This window comes from Tachysurus fulvidraco, chromosome 19 (assembly GCF_022655615.1).
Source record: "Tachysurus fulvidraco isolate hzauxx_2018 chromosome 19, HZAU_PFXX_2.0, whole genome shotgun sequence".
Lineage (NCBI taxonomy): Eukaryota > Metazoa > Chordata > Actinopteri > Siluriformes > Bagridae > Tachysurus > Tachysurus fulvidraco.
Genome location: NC_062536.1, coordinates 16882807 through 16907641, shown reverse-complemented (window position 1 = coordinate 16907641; position 24835 = coordinate 16882807). Strand labels below are relative to the sequence as shown.

At 41.5% G+C, this 24835-nt stretch overlaps 3 protein-coding genes across 8 annotated transcripts in view; 1 reads left to right on the top strand and 2 right to left on the bottom strand.

Moving 5' to 3' along the window:
* Positions 1 to 477: 477 nt before the first annotated feature.
* On the bottom strand, positions 478 to 7242 carry nudt5 (nudix (nucleoside diphosphate linked moiety X)-type motif 5). Of its 3 annotated transcripts, none has more exons than XM_027134310.2 (10): positions 7102 to 7237; positions 5462 to 5535; positions 5213 to 5280; positions 4485 to 4537; positions 3865 to 3972; positions 3626 to 3721; positions 2052 to 2153; positions 1913 to 1921; positions 1755 to 1808; positions 478 to 973 (listed from the first exon to the last, which is right to left on the bottom strand). In XM_027134310.2, exons 2-10 carry the CDS (start codon positions 5510 to 5512, stop codon positions 864 to 866), a joined length of 651 nt encoding a protein of 216 aa, XP_026990111.1. In that variant the 5' UTR covers positions 5513 to 5535; positions 7102 to 7237; the 3' UTR covers positions 478 to 863. The 3 variants fall into 3 exon arrangements, with proteins under 3 accessions (XP_026990111.1, XP_026990112.1, XP_026990113.1); XM_027134311.2 differs by lacking the exon at positions 7102 to 7237 and adding an exon at positions 6939 to 7092; XM_027134312.2 differs by lacking the exon at positions 1913 to 1921 and having other exon boundaries at positions 7102 to 7242.
* A 57-nt stretch (positions 7243 to 7299) lies between these two features.
* On the top strand, positions 7300 to 13541 carry cdc123 (cell division cycle 123 homolog (S. cerevisiae)). Its single transcript, XM_027134309.2, has 13 exons — positions 7300 to 7463; positions 9033 to 9104; positions 9185 to 9257; positions 9695 to 9727; positions 9881 to 9976; positions 10600 to 10706; positions 11034 to 11082; positions 11222 to 11297; positions 11955 to 12077; positions 12194 to 12222; positions 12370 to 12468; positions 13101 to 13238; positions 13348 to 13541. The coding sequence occupies exons 1-13, from the start codon at positions 7390 to 7392 to the stop codon at positions 13405 to 13407; spliced, it is 1029 nt and encodes a 342-aa protein (XP_026990110.1). The 5' UTR covers positions 7300 to 7389; the 3' UTR covers positions 13408 to 13541.
* Positions 13542 to 14873: 1332 nt separating this feature from the next.
* adipor2 (adiponectin receptor 2) overlaps positions 14874 to 24835 on the bottom strand; it is a 39818-nt gene continuing 29856 nt past the window's right edge. For all 4 annotated transcript variants that reach the window (XM_027134288.2, XM_047803758.1, XM_027134291.2 and 1 more), the window contains 5 exons: positions 22358 to 22529; positions 20897 to 21083; positions 19771 to 19958; positions 19225 to 19418; positions 14874 to 16716 (listed from right to left, as the gene is read on the bottom strand). In XM_027134288.2, the coding sequence (XP_026990089.2) occupies positions 16588 to 16716; positions 19225 to 19418; positions 19771 to 19958; positions 20897 to 21083; positions 22358 to 22529 (870 nt within the window). In that variant the 3' untranslated portion in view covers positions 14874 to 16587. The remainder of the gene's footprint in view (positions 16717 to 19224; positions 19419 to 19770; positions 19959 to 20896; positions 21084 to 22357; positions 22530 to 24835) is intronic.

Below are 24835 nucleotides of genomic sequence, written 5' to 3'. Positions count from 1 at the left end.
AATAACTAGATTTGATAAGTTCGTCTCAACAAACTTTGATGTTGGCTTTGACGAGGCAAGTATTCGCAAAGGCCAGTGCTTTTTGGAGGCAAGTGGACATAAGGGTCAGTGTTACTTTTGGAGGCAAGTGGACATAAAACTTGTGAAATCTAGTTGAGCACTAGAGTGCCAAAACATTTGGAGGCAAGTGGAGATGATCGTGTGACGTCATCCGAAACCCTGTGATGCAATTCCCCTCCTTGGGCTGAGTGTTTTGATATGCCACATGTCCATGTTGTGCTGTTTTATGTTTTCACGTGACATCACGTGAAGTCACGTGACGTCACCTGAATACCCGTGAGGATATTAAATTCTATACAGTACGATACGATGTGCTGCTGTGTAAAGAAGCTAAGCTTAATCGAGAAGGTGGATAATTTATTGGCACCCCCTTTTATGCTGTAACGGTTTACAGAGCACGTGAGAGACGACGTGAGACACGTGTTAACACAAGGTTTATTAGATAAAAGTTAATACAACTCACACACAGCTGCTTTTGAACTCGACACATAGAACTCAGTCATCACAGTATCTCAGAAGATAACGAATCAGTTTTCTGGTCTTTAATCACCGCACCGCTGTACTGCAGTATCTTTATTGAGCTTTATTTGGTCTTTAATGAATTAATTCACTGTTATTAATAGGCTTTATTACTTTGTAACAGCGCAGTCAGTGCTGTTAGTGTTAGGAATGTTCAGCTAACGTGATAAACCTCTCAAGTCTGTTAAAATCCTCTCGGCGGCTGATGAAAAGCGCGTGACTCGTGGCGTTCGTGCCGGAGCGTTTTCCCAGCCGTGGAGGATTGGTGGGTTTCGTTTCATGCCTCACTGTTTGAGCACCGGGAGCTCGTTGGGTTTAAAGAAAGCTTGGGACATTCCCATGGAGTAAATATACACTTTGGAATCCACCACAAGTTTCTCCTTCTTCAGTAACTCTATAAAACACAGAAAACAAACGGAATGAGAAAGGGATATGATCCATAACAGGACTGTGGATGGTGTAGTGAGGATTTTTATTTCATTAATCATTTATAGTCACAAGACAAGATCGTGTCTTACGTCTCATCGCCTTCTACATGTGTTTCTTTGTTAAATAACCGCACGTTTTTAGAATATGTTCATCAGAGGTGTGAGAAAGTCACACACGTGCAAGTCACAAGTAAGTCTCAAGTCATGAATGTCAAGTCAAAGTCGAGTCTTTTTTAATATTTGTCAAGCAAGTCTCAAATTTGCGACTTAAGTCTGACTCGAGTCAAGTCATATGACTCGAGTCCCCCATCTCTAATGTTCATATTTATGTAGATGGTTTGCACTACGGGCAATTTTCCAGAGATGCCAATCAACCTACCATGCATGTCTTTGGACCGGGGGAGGAAACCGGAGTATCCGGAGGAAACCCCCGAGGCACGGGGAGAACATGCAAACTCCACACACACAAGGCGGAGGCGGGAATCGAACCCCCAACCCTGGAGGTGTGAGGCGAACGTGCAAACCACTAAGCCACCGTGCCCTGCAGTGTATAGTATAATATAAAATAATATAATATAATAAAAGAAAAGAAAATATAATATAATAATATTAAAAGTCTATTTTATATCTTCTTTTGTTGCTTAATTATTGCCACATTTTGTGAACACTTCTGATTTACTTTCAGACTAGTAAAGTAAAGTTTGGCACTTTTTTTTTCCTTTATTTTATCTAAGTAAGAACACTCACCGTCTATTTTCTTCTGAAATTCATCTAAAGGTAGAAGAATCACGTCGACAAATTCTGGAGGGGAAAAATATATGTTGAGATAAAAAAAAAAATAAAAAATATATACTAGTGCATTTATTTATTTATTAATTATCATTTTTAAGAATAAAGTGTTTTACCTCCGTCACCTAAAACAAGGCAAAAGGGGAAAAATGTAATGAAATTAGTGCAAAAAATTTGAGTAAAAAAAAAAGTCTGTTGTGAGTAAAAAAGCCCGAGCAGACGATCACGAGGACAGATGCTACACTGGAGTCTTACCGAGCTGCTGCGTGGGGTTGATATTTTCAGGATCGTCCCCATTAATGTTGACCATGACGATGTGTGTGCTACAGTTAGACAGACCAGGATCGAGACAGGTGACTGAATAAGAGACACAGAACAGGGATTGATTACTTAACCATGATTAACATTCAGTGTCGGTTTCACTGAGTTAATGTTAATGTAAATTTTGTGCAGTTTGTTTCACACTGGATGTGTCAGCAGAGCAGAAGCATGTTTTTTGTTTTTGTTCCAGTACTCGTGTTAAAAAGTTAACTCACGCAGGCTCTCGCACGCATGCAGGCAGGCTCTCGCACGCATGCAGGCAGGCTCTCGCACACACGCATGCAGGCAGGCTCTCGCACACACGCATGCAGGCAGGCTCTCGCACACACGCATGCAGGCAGGCTCTCGCACACACGCATGCAGGCAGGCTCTCGCACACACGCATGCAGGCAGGCTCTCGCACACACGCATGCAGGCAGGCTCTCGCACACACGCATGCAGGCAGGCTCTCGCACACACGCATGCAGGCAGGCTCTCGCACACACGCATGCAGGCAGGCTCTCGCACACACGCATGCAGGCAGGCTCTCGCACGCATGCAGGCAGGCTCTCGCACGCATGCAGGCAGGCAGGCTCTCGCACGCATGCAGGCAGGCAGGCTCTCGCACGCACTCTCATGCACAAGCACACACTGCTTAGCCTTCCCGATGACATTAACGCACACACGCGCACTCTCACACAAGCACACGCACTCTCACACAAGCACACGCACTCTCACACAAGCACACGCACTCTCACACGCACGCGCACTCTCACACGCACGCGCACTCGCACCCGCACTCTCACACACGCACCCGCACTCTCACACACGCACCCGCACTCTCACACACGCACCCGCACTCTCACACACGCACCCGCACCCGCACTCTCACACCCGCACTCTCACACACGCACCCGCACTCTCACACACGCACCCGCACCCTCACACCCGCACTCTCACACACGCACCCGCACTCTCACACACGCACACACTCAGACATACTCACACACTGCTTAGCCTTTCTGATGACATGAACACACACACTCTCCCCCATACACACTCACACACTCTCACACACTCTCACACACACACATACACTCTCACACACACACATACACTCTCACACACACACATACACTCTCACACACACACACACATACACTCTCACACACACACACACATACACTCTCACACACACACACACACACTCTCACACACACACACACATACACTCTCACACACACACACATACACTCTCACACACACACACATACACTCTCACACACACACACATACACTCTCACACACACACACATACACTCTCACACACACACACATACACTCTCACACACACACACATACACTCTCACACACACACACATACACTCTCACACACACACACATACACTCTCACACACACACATACACTCTCACACACACACATACACTCTCACACACACACATACACTCTCACACACACACATACACTCTCACACACATTAATTTACATTTCAGCCAGTCTCTGTTACCTGGAGTGACTCCCATCACCTCTCCCTTGTAGCCCGTCTCCTCCTTCAGCTCCCTCAGTGCAGCCGTCTCAGCGTTCTCATTATTGTCAATCAGACCTAACACACACACACACACACACACACACACACACACACACACACACACACACACACACACACACACACAGCTAAAGACTCTTTCTATTATTGCTTACAGCTCCATAGAGAACAATGCTGTTGAGGTTCGCAAAGCTGCAGACCTGCAGGGAACTCCAGAGTGTAGCATCCCATCGGAGGCCTGAACTGTTTCACCAACACCACACAGTCCTTATGCAGAGTTCTCTTCAGGATGGCGATGATCCCCACACCTACACTGACAAATAAGTGGAATCAGTAGTGTTTCTGAGTGCTGATCTTCATCCATCCATCCATCCCTCCATCCACCCATCCCTCTTCTGTAGCACTTATCCTACACAGAATCACAGGGAATCTGAACTCTATCCCAGGAGTGCACACACACGCGCACACGCGCACACACACACACACACACACACACACACACACACACACACACACACACACTTATTCACACACTACAGACAATTTAGAGATGCCAATCAGTCTACAGCGCAATTCTTTGGACTGGGAGAGAAAAGTTAAATATTCAATAAGTAAATAAATTATTTACTTTATTATAAAACAGCACTGAAAAGTAATAATAGTTCATAGATATAACAATTTGATTTGGTTATATATTTAAAATACAAAAAAACAACAACACGACTATCTCCCAGTTGTTATTGAACAGATTTAAAGAGCTATTACTGATATGGGGATAAATTGTGTTCTGATTTTATTCACATTCTGCACGAGAGCTCACCGTCTACAGCAGTGTTCTCTGGTCTGGTTGTTCTCTTCACCGTCTCCCACAATCTGCATGAGAGACGATTGCAGAACACATTGTTAAAACTTTCTGCGCAAAATAATCCCATAGCCGCTTTACTGTCACACTCGGAACACGACGTGGTGTAACGTCGAGACTACAGAAATGAGCACGTCTGCACTGATACAACAGAACTGAACAGTATAACGTATACAAAAACAAGGTAAAGGCTGCTGAGCATGAAATGTGGTGGTGGTGGTGGTAGCGTCACACTTTTTAAGTCTTTTTTCCTCTTCAGAATTGAAGAGAGAATAAATGAAGCAAAATACAGGGTGTATATTACAAGCTCGTCTGCTTTGAACCTTGGTAGAAGCTTCTGCTGTCGACAGAACAAAGCCTAAACGATGCAGGAGTTGTTTACGACAAAGAAAAATCAATATTCTACAGTGACTGAGTCAAAGTCCAGATCTGAATCCTGCTGGGATTGTTTAAAAAATTGCGGTTAATTAAAAACAAGAACCTGGAGAACACTTGCAAGTAATAATGCATAGTTAATTGCATAGTTGTTTCTGAAATGCTTCAGAAAACCGAGTTGGGCCGGCAAACAAAACAAACGTGTAGCCTACTGACAAATAATGACATTAAAATGAGCAGCTGAAACTCTGTCTGAGAGTCATTTGTAATCCAGATGAATAATGAAGACTTTTACAAGATAGGTTTATTACCTGGTGTTTCCAGACGGATCAACATACGTGGTCTTCTCAAGCCTCACCCACTTTCCAGTCGCTGTAACCTACACATGTATAGGTAGGTTACAGCGTGTGTGTGTTTGTGTGTGTGTGTGTGTGTGTGTGTGTGTGTGTGTGTGTGTGTGTGTGTGTGTGAGAGAGAGAGTGTGAGATGTTCAGAACAAATCTTAACATTCAGATACGATTATAAATAATTTCAGTAACAGGGATAGTGTGAATATTTACCTCCTCTTTCACTACATGAGGCTGTGTGCAGTTTTTCTCAGGACAGCTCATGGTCTCTGTGTGCTGTGTAATATCTGCACACACACACACACACACACAAACATCATACACATACATACATACAAACACACACACACACACACAGAATACACACATACAAACACATATATATACACACACACACATACACATACATAAAACACACACACACATACATGCATGCATACATACATACAAACACATATACACACGCACATACATACACACACCCACACACACACATAAACACACATACAAACACATATACACACATACAAACACATATACACACATACAAACACATATATACAAACACATACACACACACACAAACACATACAAACACATACAAACACACAAACACATAAAAAACACATATACACACATAAAAAAACATATACACACAAACACATATACACACATACAAACACATATACACACACACACAAAACACACATACACACACACAAACACATACACACACACAAACACATATACACACACACAAACACATATACACACATACAAACACATATACACACATACAAACACATATACACACATACAAACACATATACACACACACAAACACATATACACACACACAAACACATATACACACACACAAACACATACACACACACAAACACATATACACACATACAAACACATATACACACATACAAACACATATACACACATACAAACACATATACACACATATAAACACATATACAAACACATATACACACACACAAACACATATACACACATACAAACACATATACACACATACAAACACATATACACACATACAAACACATATACACACATACAAACATATATACACACATACAAACACATATACACACATACAAACATATATACACACACACATACACATATATACACACACACACATACAAACATATATACACACAAACACATACAAACACACATACAGACACATATATACACACATACAAACATATATATACACACATACAAACATATATACACACACACATACACATATATACACACACACATACAAACACATATACACACATACAAACACATATACACACATACAAACACATATATACACACACACATACAAACACATATACACACATACAAACACATATACACACATACAAACACATATATACACACACACATACAAACACATATACACACATACAAACACATATACACACATACAAACACATATATACACACACATACACATACATATATACACACACACATATATACACACATACACATACATATATACACACACACATATATACACACATACAAACACATATATATACACACACACACACACACACACACACATTATATATATATATACACACACACATACGCACGCACACAATAAATAAAGTGTATTTCATCATTAAACACACACTTGGGTGAAAGTTCACTGCTAGAGTTCCGCACAGAGTGAACTGAACACAATGGGGTTTATTTAAGACGTTTTAATCCCGTGTAGACTCAGTTTGAACTAGTTTGTGCTGTAAAATAAAATAAAACACATATACAATAAATTTGATAATGCCGAAAACACTCACGTGCGAGAAGCCAAAGTTTGTCACAATTTAAAACGGCCACCCACTGGTGTATCTCAAAAACATTTCCCCACTCAATCAAAACTATCTTCTTATTAACCGTGTGCTATGTTTTGGATCATATATGTGATGTTTCGCTAAAAATAGCATTTTATGCCTATACACTATAACACGAATAATCGTTTATTTGTTTGTTTTTAAAGACAAAACAAACCGAAGGAACTATTATCTCGAGTTGTTGTTGAGTGGAACTTATTTAATGTCGCACAATCGTCCTGACTGTGAAGCATTATGAAGAAAGAGCAAGTTGCTAATTGTCAGTTTTCTGTTTGGTATCCTTTATTTAAGAAACATACGATTAAAAGGTGAGTGTGGAGTGTTTAGAAACGTGTGTTGAGAAATTTTGTAATGAAGTCTTAAAAGACTTACTGAAGTTAGCTAGCTAAGTTAGCATGCTAGGTGGCTAATACAGCTAAGTGTTGAATGTTAATTCAAGGCTCTTAAAGTCTTATTTAACTCTTTATTTTTATTTAAGCTTTTTTAAAATTATCTCTATATATTTAGATTATTTAACTGTTATTTTTATTGCTTTGTATACCATTTTTTTGTTTGTTTGTTTTTGTAAATGTCAGTTTTATTAAAAAGTAAAACAAAAACAAAGACATTTCTATCCATAGCATTCATATTATGTGTATATATATATATACATGTATATATGTATATATGTATATATGTATATATATATATGTATATATATATATATATATATGTATACATATACATATATATATATATATATATATATATATATATGTATATATATATATATATATATGTATATATACATATGTATATATGTATATATACATATATATATATATATGTATATATGTATATATATATATGTATATATACATATGTATATATGTATATATATATATATATGTATATATGTATATATATATGTATATATATAATGTGTATGGATGGATGGATGTGTTTGTATACATATATACAGTTAAGCCCGAAATTATTCATACCTTTGGCAAATTTTGACTTGAAGTTACTTTTATTCAACCAGCAAGTTTTTTCTTGATTAGAAATGACAGGCGTCTCCCAGAAGTTAATAAGATCATGTAAAGAGGCATCATTGTGGAAAAAATTATTACTTGCCCAATGAATCGGGGTAATTAGGATGCTTTAGAACAGTTTGGAATGGTATAGATCTTTGGATTTTCCCATAGACAGTGACAGTTAGCAAAGGATATGAATAATTTTGGACATGCCACTTTTTGTTCAAATGAAAATAAAAGACAATGATGCCTCTTTTACATCGTAAGAATAATCTCAGGCTTCACTGTATATATGTGTATATATATTTATTATATATAATATTTAAATAAGATAAAATAATAAATATTTAAAATATGTAATTATTAAAATATTAAATATTTATTATATTTAAATATATTCATTTAAGAAATATTGGGGAAAAATATTGATGCAGAAAAGTAAACAAATATTTTACAATTTTAAAAGAACATTTTTTTATTTATCATCAGCTGCAATCGTTATGTTGTCGTTTTGCTTTGTTTAAAAAGTTAAAAAATGTAACTGTTTATAAAAAGAATAGATCAATATTTTTGATGTATAAAATATATGTAGTCAGAGGATGCAGCAGATTTCAGTTAATCAATTTAATTAAATGTTTTATTTAAAAGATGTATATCAAAGGTGTTCATTCGTACATTCGTATGTCGCAAAAAAAAATTTTTTTATTAAATAAATAGTGATTTTGTGCAGACTTGGAACAGCAAATATAGAAAGGAGAGCAATTGGGATTATTATTATTATTAATATTATTATTTAAAAAAAAATGAAAAATCAGTCCTACTGACCTAGCAAAAACGATTACATTTCTGTTTTCCTTCCAGTTTGATTCTTCCTCTGCCTCAGGATGTAATCGATTACCTTTTGGATGACGGAACGTTAGTGGTCTCTGGAAGGTGAGATTTCTTGGACTTTAATTAATGAAAGCTGTGTGTTGAGTCAGTCATGATGATTAAGCTGTGGATTGTATTTGCAGCAGTGACAACAACAATCAGCCTTCACAAAACAACAACAATAACAGCGGTTCAGAAGACGAGGACGACGTCCAGGTGGGTGACATCAGTTTAGAGGTCATCTCTGAAGTAGTAGCACATATGAAAGTAGACTCTCGGGACTTTAAGAGTTTGTCTTGTTTCAGAAGGATTTCTGTTCCTATCTAGACCACTAGGGGGGATATATTCATCAGAACAGCTGTACAGTGTTGTGTACTGAAAACCTCTACATGCATGAGCTCATGTCTAAGGAAACATTAGACATTCCCTCAGTTTAAGGTTTTCTGTTAGACAGATTAGGCAGATCAGACTAATAAATAGATTAGACATGTCTTGTGTGAAATACTCTGAGTAAATTTTCTCTCTCTCTCTCTCTCTCTCTCTCTCTCTCTCTCTCTTTGAGTGCCTCTCTCTATGTGTCTCTCTCTCTCCCCCTGTCTCTCTCTCTCCCTCTCACCCCCTCTCCCCATCTGTGTCGTCCCCCCCCCCCCCAGTGGTCTGATGATGAGACAACGACAGTCGTCACGGTGAGCGTTACCCTAACTCCACAATCTCTATGAAAAGTAGAAAACATCTTCCTGTTTCACATCTTTCTCATCCACTTATCATTGATCTGTCATGTCATGTTTATTATTACTCTGCGAGTGAGTGGATGTTTAGAAGTTTTCTTTTTACTACAGGCTCCAGAATTCCCAGAATTCTGCTCGGAAGTCCAGGAAGCGATAAATTCCCTCGGCGGACGCGTCTTCCCTAAACTGAACTGGAGCGCTCCACGGGTGAGCAGAACACATCCACACACTGCTGGGGATACTTGCTTGTGATTGGTCAGAAAGTGGTGATTAGCTTTCTCTGATGTTAATGCACTCGCTCTAATATGTGACCGTTTCTATAGCAACAGCTTACTCGTTCAGTAAAAGATTTATTCTTTCAATACATCCATCCGATGACGCGCTCCTTCACAACACACTGGAACCAGAGCAGTAAGACGTTTCTCACAGGCGGGAGTTAAGCGAAACGTGATTCGTTCAACTCAAAGATTCATTTAAAATACTTGATTCGTTCATGGAAAAAAACAAAACAGCCCCAGCTTGCAGCAAGCCTTCTTTGAGAGAGTTAAGAAGAGCCATGTGATAGAACAACTGTTCCTAGCTGCTGTAACTCAAGCTTCATGCGCGTTCCACCTTTTAACAGCGATCCTACAGGCATCACAATATCTTCAGAGTCTCGTCGTGAGTCGACCCTGTCGTTTATTATTGTCTCTTTACGTTTATTCGGTTTAATCTGGCAACACGGTGCGGTATACAGTACAGGGTGTTATTAACGGAGTAAAGTTTCAGGTGTGTTATAGCTGGTGAATAACTCCGGTGTGGTGTGTGTTTTATCTCCCTGTGGTGTGTAGGATGCTAACTGGATCGCCCTGAACAGCTCACTGCAGTGTCAGAGTCTCAGTGACATCTTCCTTCTGTTCAAGAGCTCAGACTTCATCACACATGACCTCACACAGCCGTAAGTCCAGCTGAGAGTCTTCCTCACACAGACCTGTGTACTGCAGCGTGTAATACACCTCTCCTCTCTCTTTTCCTCTCCTCCCCTTCCCTCCTCTCCTCTCCTCTCTTTTCCTCTCCTCTCCTCTCTCCTCTTCTCTTTTCCTCTCCTCTCCTCTCTCCTCTTCTCTTTTCCTCTCCTCTCTTTTCCTCTCCTCCTCTCTCTTTTCCTCTCCTCCTCTCCTCTCTTTTCCTCTCCTCTCTTTTCCTCTCTCCTCTCCTTCTCTCCTCTCTTTTCCTCTATCCTCCCTTTTCCTTTCCTCTCCTCCTCTCCTCTCTTCTCTCCCAGGTTCCTTCGGTGCAATGACGACTCTCCAGACCCTGTGATAAACTATGAGGTAAAACACACTCAGACACACACAGCCACACACACTCAGACACACACAGACACACACAGACACACACACTCAGGCACACACACACACAGCGCACCAACTAACTAACATCTTGTTTGTTTTTTCTCTTTGTCGTGTCTAGCTGGTACTGAGGAAGTGGAGTGAGCTCATTCCTGGAGGGGAATTTCGCTGCTTTGTGAAGGAGAACAAGCTGATTGGTATGTAAACTGATCCTGGAGTCGTTTCTCTCTAAAACAGGCTGTTTAACTGTTCCGTCGATGTCCGGATTTCATTTCAACTGTTCTAATAAAAACGCACAGCGAGTTATGTGACCAGTGAGTCTGATTTGATTTAAAGCATTTCAAAATTTCTAAACATTTAATAATGATGATGATGATAATAATAATAATAAATTAAATAATAAATAAATAAATAAAAAAATAAAAAAATAAAATAATAAAATAATATAATATAATATAGTTAAAATGTCACCATATCAAAAATAATACTATTTTCTTCATTGTTGAATATCATCACATTTATGATCATCGCAGTCAGTTTTTATTAGATTTCGATTGAGTGAAGCGTCCACCATGCATTACAGTTACTATGGAAACGATGAGCTGCATTGATGTCATCTCACAGAAGTTTTTCCTCGCCACCGTCGCCACTACGGACATAAATATATCTGTACAGCTGCTTTGTGACGACGTCCGTTGTTAAGTTATACAAATAAAATTATAACAGTGAACGTAGTTGAAGTATCAGACAGGAGAGGGTGCTAAAACTTAGGAGCGGCTCCCGCGTGACGAACGAGCTGCAGTAACGAACACAATGTCTGTTTTATTTATTTTTTCCCCATTTTGCTTTAACAGGGATCTCTCAGAGAGACTACACACAGCATTACCAGCACATCTCCAAACAGGAAGCGAGCATCTCCTCATCTATCCAGCAGTTCTTCAGAGAGAACGTTCAGCACCAGTTCCTCAACGAAGACTGTGAGTCGCCTCTGATAGGACACACACACACACACACACACACAGACACACACACACATACACACACGAATGACAGAGTTATGATGTAAGGATTTTTTTTTCTCTCCCTCTTCCAGTTGTCTTGGATGTGTACAGAGACAGTACGGTGAGGGACGCACTTATAGAGCTGTTCTGCTCTGAGTAATATGTTACAGCACTGTGTTTATTATAAGAAAGGTGTGTAACAGGGTCGTGTGTGTGTGTGTGTGTGTGTGTGTGTGTGTGTGTGTGTGTGTGTGTGTGTGTGTAACAGGGTCGTGTGTGGCTGATCGACTTCAACCCGTTCGGCGAGGTTACAGACTCCCTGCTCTTCACGTGGGAGGAGTTAACATCAGGAACCAATCTGTTACAGGTACCGTGTTAGTCATCTGTAGAGAGACAGAGAGACAGACGGAAAGGGAAATAGACAGAGATAAACAGGCAGACAGACAGATAAGAATCAAAGACAGAGACAAAGAAATACATAAGCAAAGAGAGAGACAGACGAAGAGAAATAGGGAGAAGGTGAAATCGAGAGAGAGAGAGACAGGCAGAGAGACAGACAGACAAAAGAAAGAGAGAAACAGGCAGACAGACAGAGAGAGAAACAGGCAGACAGACAGAGAGAAATAGAGAGACAGACAAACCGAGAAATAGAGAGAGAAAGAGACAGACAGACAGACGAAGAGAGAGACAGACAAAGAGAAATAGGGAGAAAGTGAAACAGAGAGAGACAGGCAGACAAAAAGTAACAGAGAGAGAGATAGGTGGACAAAGAGAAATAGAGGGAGAGACAGGCGGACAAAGAGAAAGAGAGAGAGAGACAGGCGGACAAAGAGAAATAGAGAGAGAGACAGAGAGAGAGACAGACAGAGACCACCTCGCATGGATGTGGTCGTTACCATAGAAACGATGACCTACTAAATAGTCATACTCGTATGAACATGCAGCCGGAGCTCTTCGGGCCTCAGCAGCAGTGTTATAATAAGTGTCTCGTGCTAACAGGACGGTCCTGCATTCCGTTACACCACCAGCGACGTCACCGTCCAGCCAAGTCCCTGTTTATCCTATCGAATCCCACGAGACTTTATGGAATTGTCCACAGGTGAGGACGCTTATAAGCTGATCGACTTCCTCAAACTGGTGAGTGACTCTTACCTTTAGCTTCCATTCAAAGTTCTTATAAATAAGGACGCAATCCCTCCGTAAAGGAGAAGAGCAGCTGTCCTGTTAAACCGTTCTGTTTGTGTAGAAAAAAGGTCAACAGGACGAGGAGGACGAAGACGACGAGCCTCACATGGCCAGTGTGTGACATCTGGTACACCAACACCAGCTCATTAGGAAACTGTCCTTCATTTCCCTGCACAGAAATGTCTATAATGTACAACACACACCCCAAAGCTACACCCACACACCCCAAAGCTACACCCACACACCCCAAAGCTACACCCACACACCCCAAAACAAACCTACACACACACACCCCAAAGCAAACCTACACACACACACACCCCAAAGCAAACCTACACCCACACACCCCAAAGCAAACCTACACCCACACACCCCAAAGCAAACCTACACCCACACACCCCAAAGCAAACCTACACCCACACAGCCCAAAGCAAACCTACACCCACACACCCCAAAGCAAACCTACACACACACACCCCAAAGCAAACCTACACACACACACACCCCAAAGCAAAGCTACACCCACACACCCCAAAGCAAAGCTACACCCACACACCCCAAAGCAAAGCTACACCCACACAGCCCAAAGCAAACCTACACCCACACAGCCCAAAGCAAACCTACACCCACACACCCCAAAGCAAACCTACAGTACAACACACACCCCAAAGCAAACCTACAGTACAACACACACCCCAAAGCAAACCTACAGTACAACACACACCCCAAAGCAAAGCTACAGTACAACACACACCCCAAAGCAAACCTACGGTACAACACACACCCCAAAGCAAACCTACAACACACACCCCAAAGCAAACCTACAACACACACCCCAAAGCAAACCTACGGTACAACACACACCCCAAAGCAAACCTACAACACACACCCCAAAGCAAACCTACAACACACACCCCAAAGCAAAGCTACAGTACAACACACACCCCAAAGCAAACCTACAACACACACCCAGGTCTGTTTAGAAAGTAATAACGGTGTAAGAATTCATTAGGAAATAATATTTAATCTGTTCTGTTCAAATGTACACTTGTAAATGTAACAAAATTGATTTTGTTCTGAATAAAAGTATGTTTACATAAAACTGTCATTATTGTTGTTCATACAATACTAAGTGAATTTTGTACATCTTTAAAGAAACGTCATGTGAGAGTGACGTGATGTACGGCTAAATATGGTGACCCAGACTCAGAATTCGTTCTCTGCGTTTAACCCATCCAAAGTACACACACACACGCAGCAGTGAACACACACCTGGAGCAGTGGGCAGCCGGGGGTTCGGTGCCTTGCTCAAGGGCACCTCAGGCGTGGTCGGTTCCTGAGACTTGAACCCACAACCTTAGGGTTAGGAGTCAAACTCTCTAATCATTAGGCTTCCCCCATAGCAGAAGCGTGAGCTGTTCAGATTCACCAAAACACAAACTACAGACGACTTAAAGATGCCAATCAGCCTGCAGAGCATGTCTTTGGTGCGGAGAGGACATCGGTGAACCTGGATGAAACCCCCCAAACCATCCCTAGCCACCCCCACACCGTTGTTGTGGAAACAAACCAAATAAAACAGTAGAGTCAGAATTCCAAAACAGTTTATTAGAACAATACAGCAGATAGAAACGTTCTACTGCAGACACTAGGAACTTCGTGTGCTTCGAAGAGAAATAGTATGCACATCTCACACCTTGATAATAAATTAATATTAAAAAGAATAACAAATCAACCTCAATAAAAATGAATTCAACATATTTATGCAGTGAATCAAGGCCTTGCGTTGGTGGTGAAGTCGGGGCCCAGAAGCGCTCGACGGTCTGCGCTGCTAACACTGTCCGGATGAGCGTGTGCTCTACAGCTTTCTCCTGTACTCAAGTTCCAAGATGCTGACGATGATCCCCGAGTTTTCAACACAAGCTGACGTGTAAGGCAGCGTTTGTTTTTGTTTTTTTTGTTGTTGTTTTTTTTTATATACGAAACGGACGGTGGCTGTGCGATGCCTCCGTTACGGCCCTTGATCTTGTAAAACGTCCTACAAAGTGGGTTTGTCTCGTCGACGCGAGCGGTCCAACCCAGACTGTAGCAATACTCTTACATAGATGAAACACAGTGTGATGCGTTCGTGGATCTGTAACGCGTTCGTGAACCTATAAGCCCTCTGGAAAAGGCAAGCAAAGAGCTTGAAGAAACAAAAAATAATCATAATAAAGAATTTCCTGTATTGTAATGCAAAAAATAAAATAAAATATATATATATAATTAAGAGAATGCAAAAATAACAAGCAAAAAAGCAGCAAAATCATAGAAACGAAATTAAACGCGTGTGTGTGTGTGTGTGTGTGTGTGTGAACACGCCGAAGATCTCTGCATGCCAGAATCTTCTTCCACGCTCCGAAGACGTGAACCGAGGTGCTGAAATCCAAATAGAGAAGCAGATGTTTTTCCTTGTGTGCAAAAAGGGAGCCTGAAAGCGATGTCATAAGGCCAGTTGTTGGACCTGGCGCCTGTCAGGATTATGGCTTTACCAGAAAAACTCAGCGTTTCACACAAGCTGTTCCAGCTTCGGAGGAAAAACCTCAGCTGTGCACTTGTGTGTGTGAAGCAGTGAATATTGCTTCGTTCAGCTCATCCTAAAGAATCATTCTTCTCCGGTCCTTTAGTCCCGTTTCTCATCGACACCATCTTATTATTTTTGGTTCAGAAGTGCACAGTTAATTTGCTGACTCAAAGATCATAATCGATGCACCGATTTCGCATCTTTTCCATCCTTTCCCCACGATTTAACAATACTATAATGTTTTTTTTTGTGTTTTTTATTATTATTATTATTTGACATTTGTAAAAATCTATAGAACCCAGGTTTAGAAATCTTATTTACATTAATAATGTTTATAACAGTTAAAACCATTTGCACCGTCAAAGGCAAAATGTCACAATTGTTTTTTCCCCCCAACCGAGTCAATACGCAAAACAATATCCAAACATCATGAAGTCAAATGTTTACAGATGTCAAAAACAACTCTGTAAAACTGTGTTTCAAAATCAGCCCACCCTCCAGCTCCACTGAATCGCATCAGGTTTGTTTTTTTTTGTTTGTTTTTTTCTCTTCTTTTTTTTTTTTTTAATTAAAGAGGGCAGAAGAAGAGGAGAGACGGAGTTAGGAGAAAAAAGTGGACAAAAGATCTTGTCCAGCCCTCATTAGTGGAGCGAGACGCGTCAGAGGAGTCGGATTTGTTACTGGCGGTGGTGGTAATAAAAAGAGAGCTGTGTCTCCCCCTGGTGGTGCAGCGCAGTCTTACAGAGGGCCATCAGCGGTACAGCCGCCTCCCGCCGTGTAGCGGAACTCCTGCAGGTTGGACACGCCGTGGAAGTGCACGAAGGCTCCGGCAACCACCAAGATGTGGAACAGCTGGTGCGAGTGGAACTGAGGAGCACGAAAACAAAATGTCAGTCAAAACATGCATGGAGCAGCCAGGACATGTACACAGGTGAGGACTGGTGATTACATACTGACCATCAACTACTGATCATTCATGGAGGAAACCATGAGACCTATGAACCATTTAGAGCATGCTTAGGAAGTGTGTGTATATTATATATATATATATATATATATATATATATATATATATATATATATATATATATGTATATATATATATATGTATATATATATATATGTATATGTATATATATATATATGTGTGTGTGTGTGTGTGTGTGTGTGTGTGTGTGTGTGTGTGTGTGTGTGTGTGTATGTATATGTGTATATGTGTGTGTATATTATATGTGTGTGTGTGTGTATACGTGTGTATATGTGTGTGTATAGGTGTGTGTGTGTGTGCATGTGTGTGTGTGTGTGTGTGTCTATGTGTGTGTGTGTGATTACAGCATTGTTACTCTCTCTGCATCATTTCCGTATGCCATTTTGTGTAAGGGTTTTAAAGGGTGTAAATGCCTTGAGCCACGTGTTCCCTTGTGACAAGGGACCTTCCCTCTCCTATTCATCAGTATTTATTACCCACGCACATTGACAGTCTAAGTGGTCTACATTATTAAAACCTGTGATGTGTGTGTGCTACACTCCTGTCTGTGTATATGTGTGTGCTACACTTCTGTCTGTGTATATGTATGTGTGTGTGTGCTACACTTCTGTCTGTGTATATGTATGTGTGTGTGTGTGTGCTACACTCCTGTCTGTGTATATGTATGTGTGTGTGTGCGCTACACTCCTGTCTGTGTATATGTATGTGTGTGTGCTACACTTCTGTCTGTGTATATGCATGTGTGTGTGCTACACTTCTGTTTGTGTATATGCATGTGTGTGTGCTACACGTCTGTCTGTGTATATGTGTGTGTGTGTGCTACACTTCTGTTTGTGTATATGCATGTGTGTGTGCTACACTTCTGTCTGTGTATATGCATGTGTGTGCTACACTTCTGTCTGTGTATATGTATGTGTGTGTGCTACACTCCTGTCTGTGTATATGTATGTGTGTGTGCTACACTCCTGTCTGTGTATATGTATGTGTGTGTGCTACACTCCTGTCTGTGTGCTACACTTCTGTCTGTGTATATGCATGTGTGTGTGCTACACTCCTGTCTGTGTATATGTACGTGTGTGTGCTACACTCCTGTCTGTGTATATGTACGTGTGTGTGCTACACTCCTGTCTGTGTATATGTATGTGTGTGTGCTACACTCCTGTCTGTGTATATGTATGTGTGTGTGCTACACTCCTGTCTGTGTATATGTATGTGTGTGTGCTACACTCCTGTCTGTGTGCTACACTTCTGTCTGTGTATATGCATGTGTGTGTGCTACACTCCTGTCTGTGTATATGTACGTGTGTGTGCTACACTCCTGTCTGTGTATATGTACGTGTGTGTGCTACACTCCTGTCTGTGTATATGTATGTGTGTGTGCTACACTCCTGTCTGTGTATATGTATGTGTGTGTGCTACACTCCTGTCTGTGTATATGTATGTGTGTGTGCTACACTCCTGTCTGTGTATATGTATGTGTGTGTGTGCGCTACACTCCTGTCTGTGTATATGTATGTGTGTGTGCTACACTCCTGTCTGTGTATATGTATGTGTGTGCTACACTCCTGTCTGTGTATATGTATGTGTGTGTGCTACACTCCTGTCTGTGTATATGTACGTGTGTGTGCTACACTCCTGTCTGTGTATATGTATGTGTGTGTGCTACACTTCTGTCTGTGTGCTACACTTCTGTCTGTGTATATGTATGCGTGTGTGCTACACTCCTGTCTGTGTGCTACACTTCTGTCTGTGTATATGTATGTGTGTGTGCGCTACACTCCTGTCTGTGTGCTACACTTCTGTCTGTGTATATGTATGTGTGTGTGCACTACACTCCTGTCTGTGCGCTACACTCCTGTCTGTGTATATGTATGTGTGTGTGCGCTACACTCCTGTCTGTGTATATGTATGTGTGTGTGCTACACTCCTGTCTGTGTATATGTATGTGTGTGTGCGCTACACTCCTGTCTGTGTGCTACACTCCTGTCTGTGTATATGTATGTGTGTGTGCGCTACACTCCTGTCTGTGTATATGTATGTGTGTGTGCGCTACACTCCTGTCTGTGTATATGTATGTGTGTGTGCGCTACACTCCTGTCTGTGTATATGCATGTGTGTGCGCTACACTCCTGTCTGTGTATATGTATGTGTGTGTGCGCTACACTCCTGTCTGTGTATATGTATGTGTGTGCGCTACACTCCTGTCTGTGTATATGTATGTGTGTGTGCGCTACACTCCTGTCTGTGTATATGTATGTGTGTGTGCGCTACACTCCTGTCTGTGTATATGTATGTGTGTGTGCGCTACACTCCTGTCTGTGTGCTACACTTCTGTCTGTGTATATGCATGTGTGTGTGCTACACTCCTGTCAGGTATTCACACTCACCCAGATGTCACATTTGCCAGGGAAGAATCTCTCTGGGATGCGTGCGGCGTAAAGGCAGGCTCCAGTGATGTACAGGGCAGCCATGAGGAAGAGCCAGCCCATCTGACCTATAGTGGTAGCCCTGAGGAAGCCTTCTGAGATTACAAAGTGCAACGTGGGGACAACTCCACTCAGGCCCAGGCCCACAAACACACCTGTATCTCACACACACACACACACACACACACACACACACACACACACACACAGTTTATTAGAGTTACACCTTTTTATTTGGTCAAATGACCAGGAATCTGGTTTAAAGGTCAGTCAGTAACATCACTGCAGTTCAGCTGGACTGAACATCACAGATCTTAAATGTCGCAGTGATCTGATTCGATTCTGTAGCTGCTCAGTTTTCATTGCTAATTTTGGAGTAGAGTCATTTTCTGACCGTTTCTGACCTGATATACAGTCTCCCAAATAACACTTTTTACCTTAATGTTTTGTTTTCACCAGCTATAAATGTTGCTCGACGTTACAGTAAGACGCTCGGCGACTGCTTACCAGCTCTTACTCCTCTGTACTGCGGCGTGGCGAAGAAGTCACACTGAGAGACGGTGATGGCAGCAAGGCCCAGGATACACACCACAATCAGGTAAACCACACAGGGCTGAGGGGAGCAGTAGAAGGAGTAGTAAAGCCACGGCACAAAACTACCCATGATCAGGAACGCGATACCCGAGTAGTCCAACCTAAAACAGGACAGAGAAATCATCAGAAAAACCCAGGACGTTTTCATTATGGTCCTTTCACAAATCACTTAAGATAGAGACTGAAAGTTGGAAAGTGAGAGTATATACAGAGCTTTACAGTAAACACCATCATTGTTCTGTTTTTCAGTATTATTAAAACCGTCATAATCATCATCATAAGCCTTTTTTATTATTATTATTTGTGAATGTGTGTGTGTGAGAGAGAGCGTGTGTGTGAGAGAACTCACGTGTGTGAGAGAGATCGTGTGTGAGAGAGATCGTGTGTGAGAGAGAACTCACGTGTGTGAGAGAGATCGTGTGTGTGAGAGAGATCGTGTGTGTGAGAGAGATCGTGTGTGAGAGAGTGTGAGAGAGAGAGAAAGAGTGTGTGTGTGTGTGTGAGAGAGAGAGAGAGAGTGTGTGTGTGTGTGTATGAGAGAGAGTGTGTGTGTGTGTGTGTGTGTGAGAGAGAGTGTGAGAGAGAGTGTGTGTGTGTGTGTGTGTGTGTGTGTGTTGATCATTCTGAACTAGCGTGTTATTTCTCTGATCAGAGTCCAGCATGTATTTTAGTGACTGTTGTATCTGCGTACGCTGGTCACTAATATAATAAGGACACTAGGTGGCAGTGTTGTGTGCTGTAACTAATTACACTGTAGAACATTCGGTGGTCTTTTACAGACAGACCTTTGTATTTCATCATAAACCCTACAGGGAGCAGATCTTAACTCCTTCTTTAATAATTTAATCAGTTACATACAGAAGTGAGAGAGTAACTCTTATGATCAATAACACCTCACACACCACCACCACCAGTGTAGATGTAGCCAAGTGGAACACTGATCACAACTGCTTGTGTGTGTGTGTGTGCGCACGTGTGTGTGTGTGTGTGTGTGTGTGTTTGTGTGTGTAAATAAGCATTGTGTGGTAAATACACTGACTTTGAGAACATCCGAGACACTCCCTCTGAATGGCAGTAGACTGTGTGGAAGAGCCAGGAGAAGGACAGGCAGAGGATGGCACCGAGAAAGAAAGCGCCAATCACGATCTTCTCCTGAAACGGTGCCACGAATGACATGTTGGGTCTGAACATGTACACGATCCCCAGACACAAGAAGAACAGGCAACCTGCAAACATGCGCACGCACACACACGCACACACACAGACAGACAGACAAACAGACACACGCGCACACACACACAGACAAACAGACACATGCACACACACACACACACACACACACACACACACGCACGCACACACACACAGACAAACAGACACACGCACGCACACACACACACAGACAAACAGACACACGCACGCACACACACACACGACAAACAGACACACACAAAGACAGACAGACACACGCACACACACAGGCACAAACACAGACAGACACACACAGATACAGATACACACACACAGACACACAGATACAGATACACACACACACACAGACAGACAAACAGACAAACGCACACACACAGGCACAAACACAGACACACACAGATACAGATACACACACACACACAGACAGACACGCACATACACACAGACAGACAAACAAACGCACACACACACAGGCACAAACACAGACAGACACACACAGATACAGATACACACACAGACACACACAGATACAGATACACACACACACAGACAGACAAACAGACAAACGCACACACACACAGGCACAAACACAGACAGACACACACACACACAGACAAAAAGGGAAGTTTAGATGTAAAGAGCTCAGTCACGTTTTTTGTTTTTTTCATTTTTCTCTTCAGATCTTGCAGACAATAAAAAGTGTACAAAATTGTGAAATAACTCATTTTCTATAATATCATATATTCACAAGATAGCGCCTTGTCTTTATTATGACGCATTATTGTTACCCGTGGCGTTTTTGTAGCTATAAAGACATACAGCCACTAGATGGCAGAGCTGTATCAAGTCCATCTGATTTCCCTTCAAGTTGTAATAATTAGATGTTTTGTAATGTAGAGATAATAGAGACTGAGATTGGAGGTACAATAAACCCTGAACCTGAACATCTGGACTGAACAGGAACAGCCCGCTGGCTAAAGTCTGCGTGAAATCACTCATTTCCAGGGCAATAAACTCACACTACTGTTTAAGAGACATCCTCTAATGTTGTAACTAATGCCCCCAGTTCTTAGACACCACGACTCTGTCCCAGGGAACACGGCACTCCTGCAAGCGCTGTTAAGTTCATTACTGGTGATTAGAGCAGCTCGTAGATTTGCAGCATGGCATCAGTGCAGACGTAAGCAAATGATTATACTGTTAACTGTTACAAAGCAGACCACCGAGCCTGCTGCTCAGAGACCCTCAAACACTAAAAGTAAGTGTGTGTGTGTGTTCGCTTTCTCACCGAGAAGGTGAGTCCAGATGTTGCCCGTCTCGGTGTGGATTCTGAAGATGCTCTTGAAGCACGCTCTGAAGGACGGCATGGGTGGTCTGTGTCCGTGCAGGAGATAGTCGTTGTCCTTTAGCCAATCAGGAAGTACGTCGTGAGGGATGACACGCCACCGTCCTTCCCACATCTTCACCAGACAAAAAGGTAAACGCAACAAAACATCATATAAAACAACAATAATAAAAAAAAAACTGCTGCTCGTCCACAAGGGAGGAAAAAAAAAATACAACAAATGTTAAAACATATACATATACATACATATATATATATATACACACACACACACACACACACACACACTAGAAAGAACGTAACTATACAAGAACAAAATAAAGACTAAGAAAGAGGATTAGAGATATTAGAAATAAAGAATGATTATAATACTAGAAGGAATTACTATAAAGAAATGCAAACATGTAGATTAGGACAAAATATATAAACTTAGAAAAGTTACTTAGAATAAGTGAAGAAAAAAAGAATAAGAACTAAAAAGAAAATAGAAATATTCAAGAAAGTATGAAAGAAAGAAAAAGAAAGAAAGAAAAAGAAAGAAAGAAAGAAAGAGAAGGATTTGAGGAAGACGAGGAAGAAAGAAAGAAAATAAAGTTAAAAAAGGATGTGAAGTAGATGTAGTAACTGAGTGAGATTGACAGAACACTGAGTGAGGAACTGGACACACACATTATTTTATCCATCAACACACCAAACCAAACGTTCTGCTCATCCCTGCATCCCTCACACACACCCAAACTGCTCGGAGTAGTTTTCTACTTTATTGAGAATAACAGCGAGACAATGCATCTGAATCTGAACAGTTTGTGTGTGTGTGTGTGTGTGTGAGAGAGATCTGTGTGTGTGTGTGTGTGAGTGAGTGAGAGAGAGAGAGCGGTGTGTGTGCATGTGTGTGTGTGAGAGAGATCAGTGTGTACTGTAGACCTGAGAGTCAGTTACACAACACAGAGTGAAGAGTCAAGCACAAACCCAGTAGTTTATTATCCCACTTTAATGTACTTCTTCTCTGCGCTGAAACACGACTCATTTTTCAGAGTTATTACAAAAAAAAAAAAAAAAGAAAGCACAGAAGTAGTTGAGCGAATGTGAGACATCATCCAGAGTGATTAATGTGCTAACTAACTGAAGGCCTGTGGTGAGCAATTGCACTAAAGACTCGAGCTCACGGGAAACACGACGCCGCTCCGATGCTCCGGCTCTAACGGGGCGGCGGCTGAGAGCCGAGATCAGAGCGAGTGAACAGACTCTTACTCAAAGCATCGCTTTTAACCCAGAACTGCTCTTCCTCTACCAGAGGGGAAGCAAGGAGGCCAGAAATAACTTAAGATTAACTTAAAGCCAGTTAACCAGACTTCTCCTTCTTGTGGAAGGCTTTTGACCCACACAGAGCAGATGTTTGTCTGTCCCATGCGCTTGGCCTGAAGACAGGAGACGGGTAAATGAGCAGCGTTTCCGTGCTGATGATCTCAGCTCAACATGACACAGGATCATGAACGCAGCTGCAGCAGTTTGCACTCGTCGATACAGAACGCCGAGTTTCTGACGGTCATGTGACTTCCCTACAGCCGTCAAAACACGTTCGGTCACAAAATGACGGATCGTACGAGAGCTTTCTTTTTCTGCCCAGACAGCGGTTCAGACAAATAGAATTAATTCGAATCATTTTCTTGTTTTCTTTTTTTTTTTAAATAGTTGCCCAGAGGAAAAAGAGAGTAATCATGGTGGATGCCGATAAAAAAAAACCCCAGAGGAATCTTAATCCTAGAAGATAATTTTTCCCCCATTTGGTGTAATCTTTATCGGCATCCACCATGATCATGGACAGGGCTGTAAAACAGTCGTAGTCTGTGATTATCTGTCTGTTTTTTGTTGTTGTTTTTAATTGACGATTAAAAAAGTTTCAACAGAATTGCGCGGTTTCACCGACGGCACAAAAACAAACAGATTTTCATCTGGCTAAAATCACGTGCTTGAGAAAATGTATGCGACCAGGAGGAAACATTCTCGTAACGCTATCGCGTTTGCGTCGAGGACAAAAGTTTCGATCTTATCGTATTGTAGCGTAAAGAAGAATGCAAACTGCTGCACAGTGCCACGCCTCTATTGAGTCTGTTTCACAAATGCGTGTCCGTTTTTAAACGTGGATCTTCTGGCAAACGTTTGAACGTTTTTGACAGTTTCGTATTTTATCTTCTGTGCTGCACAAGACTGGGTTTGTACGGTGTGCCGGATTAGAAGGTACAGGTTGTGATCGTGTGCATAGAAGGGGTTCGACCTCTACAGTGGACTTTAATACATCATTTAAATCTCGGTATGGAGCGTCAGAAGGAAAAGCTGGATTAATCAGCGTGCATTAATGACTGAAGACCAGAATCAGGACGGCGCTGTTTCTGTTTAATGTCTTTTGTTTTTGTATATTTT

Coding starts and splice junctions, on each gene's coding strand:
- nudt5 (XM_027134310.2), bottom strand. CDS start 5,512: ATGAGCTGTCCTGAGAAAAACTGCACACAGCCTCATGTAGTGAAAGAG. Junction 4,538..5,212: donor GATCCGTCTGGAAACACCAG/GTAATAAACCTA, acceptor TCTCTCATGCAG/ATTGTGGGAGACGGTGAAGA. Junction 3,722..3,864: donor CACTCTGGAGTTCCCTGCAG/GTCTGCAGCTTT, acceptor TGTGTGTGTTAG/GTCTGATTGACAATAATGAG.
- cdc123 (XM_027134309.2), top strand. CDS start 7,390: ATGAAGAAAGAGCAAGTTGCTAATTGTCAGTTTTCTGTTTGGTATCCT. Junction 11,083..11,221: donor ACCCTGTGATAAACTATGAG/GTAAAACACACT, acceptor TGTCGTGTCTAG/CTGGTACTGAGGAAGTGGAG. Junction 11,298..11,954: donor GAAGGAGAACAAGCTGATTG/GTATGTAAACTG, acceptor TTGCTTTAACAG/GGATCTCTCAGAGAGACTAC.